The 1,287-nt window shown below is 60.1% G+C and overlaps 1 protein-coding gene across 1 annotated transcript in view; it reads right to left on the bottom strand.

Annotated features, from left to right (window-relative positions):
- Positions 1-658, bottom strand: part of LOC103208001 (rho guanine nucleotide exchange factor 18) — a 34,856-nt gene extending 34,198 nt beyond the window's left edge. Inside the window, 1 exon segment of the mRNA XM_042782667.1 lies at positions 74-658. Within this exon segment, the coding sequence (XP_042638601.1) occupies positions 74-658 (585 nt within the window).
- Between the last annotated feature and the right edge of the window lie 629 nt (positions 659-1,287).

Genomic DNA, 1,287 nt, shown 5'->3' with positions numbered 1-1,287 from the left:
GTCCTGGGCAAAGCAAGGTGCTCTGATTTAGGGCCAAGCGCAAGAACATTCTGGAAGGGTGTGAAGCAACAGCACACTGGCTCCAAATGGCCGAAACACACCCACAACGCCTCACCTTGGAAAAGCGGGGAAGGGCTGAATGTTGGAGGCAGGTGCTAACGGGCATGTCACCACTCACCACAGGGCAGCCTGTCAACAGCTCCCGGGATGGAGACGGGGACAGGGCGGGGGGTGCTCGTCACCTACGTTTGCAACCAAGAAGGGAAGCGGCTTACCCAAGTCGCGCCCCTGTTCCAGCCGGGCTCGGTGCTGGTGTTGCAGTCCCCTTCTGCGGGACCGTCATGCCGACATTCCTGGGCAGGGCTGGGCTGCTGTCGGGGGACAGGAGGGTGCCCCGCGGGCGCTCCTTCAGCGAGGCTGCGACGGAGGCAAACACAGAGTTGGTGCTCAGAAAGTGTGCAGGGCAGCGGAGGGTGCCTGCCCGGAAGCCCCTCTCGGGCTGCGGCCGCAGCACGGACAGGACCCTGGAGGTCAGCAGCTCGTTATCTAAGAAGACCTTCTCATTCCACTTCCGAGGAAAAGAGCCGTAGAAGGACAGCTCCGGGCGGCCCGGGAGCGTGCCGCTCTGCTGGCTGCCTCTGGGGTGTGTGTTCCCCATGTTCACGTTCAGGGCGCTGAGCTGGTGCGCCGCCGCGTCACGCTGTTTTTATACCTGCGCTGTGATCCTTCTAGAAATGTAAAGCTGCTTCCTCCCTGTATTGGCTCAGTCGGCGGGTCTGTGGGCAGGAAATTGGTCCCCCCGTGACCGCCTGGGGTGGTCACTGCACGGTGTTTTCTCCTTCGGTCCACTGTAAAAGCCTACACCTCTCAGTCTTCATCACAGGCACTAAAAGGCAAGGAGCAGTGACCGTTCCCTGTAAATCATTCGCGATCGTGACATCAGGAGCCCTGCACCTGCTAGGGTTCCTGCTGGCGCAGCAAAGATGACCACAATTAGTCCACGGGCTGATGGCAGCGTGACTCAGAGACCCAGAGCCCGCCGTGGAGCGGCTCACGGCCCTGTGCACAGCGCTCTAAGCAGCACCTCATTGCCAAGGTGGGCAGGGCACTAATCCCATAATTGAACACAATTACTCACGCAGTAATTATAAACCAATCTGCAGATGGTGCCACAAAGGGTGGTTTCCACCGCCCGGTGAGTAACCTAGGAGTCCCTGTGGGGTGTGAACGGTTTCCGCGCACAGCAGCTGAGAGGCTCAGAGTTCGAGTCCACCCAGAGGCACCTGG

This window comes from Orycteropus afer, unplaced genomic scaffold, assembly GCF_000298275.1.
Source record: "Orycteropus afer afer isolate SDZICR_OR568_19922 unplaced genomic scaffold, OryAfe1.0 scaffold00405, whole genome shotgun sequence".
In the NCBI taxonomy this organism is placed as follows: Eukaryota; Metazoa; Chordata; class Mammalia; order Tubulidentata; family Orycteropodidae; genus Orycteropus; species Orycteropus afer.
The sequence above is the reverse complement of the archived record's forward strand: the minus strand, read 5'-3'. Positions and strand labels throughout refer to the sequence as shown.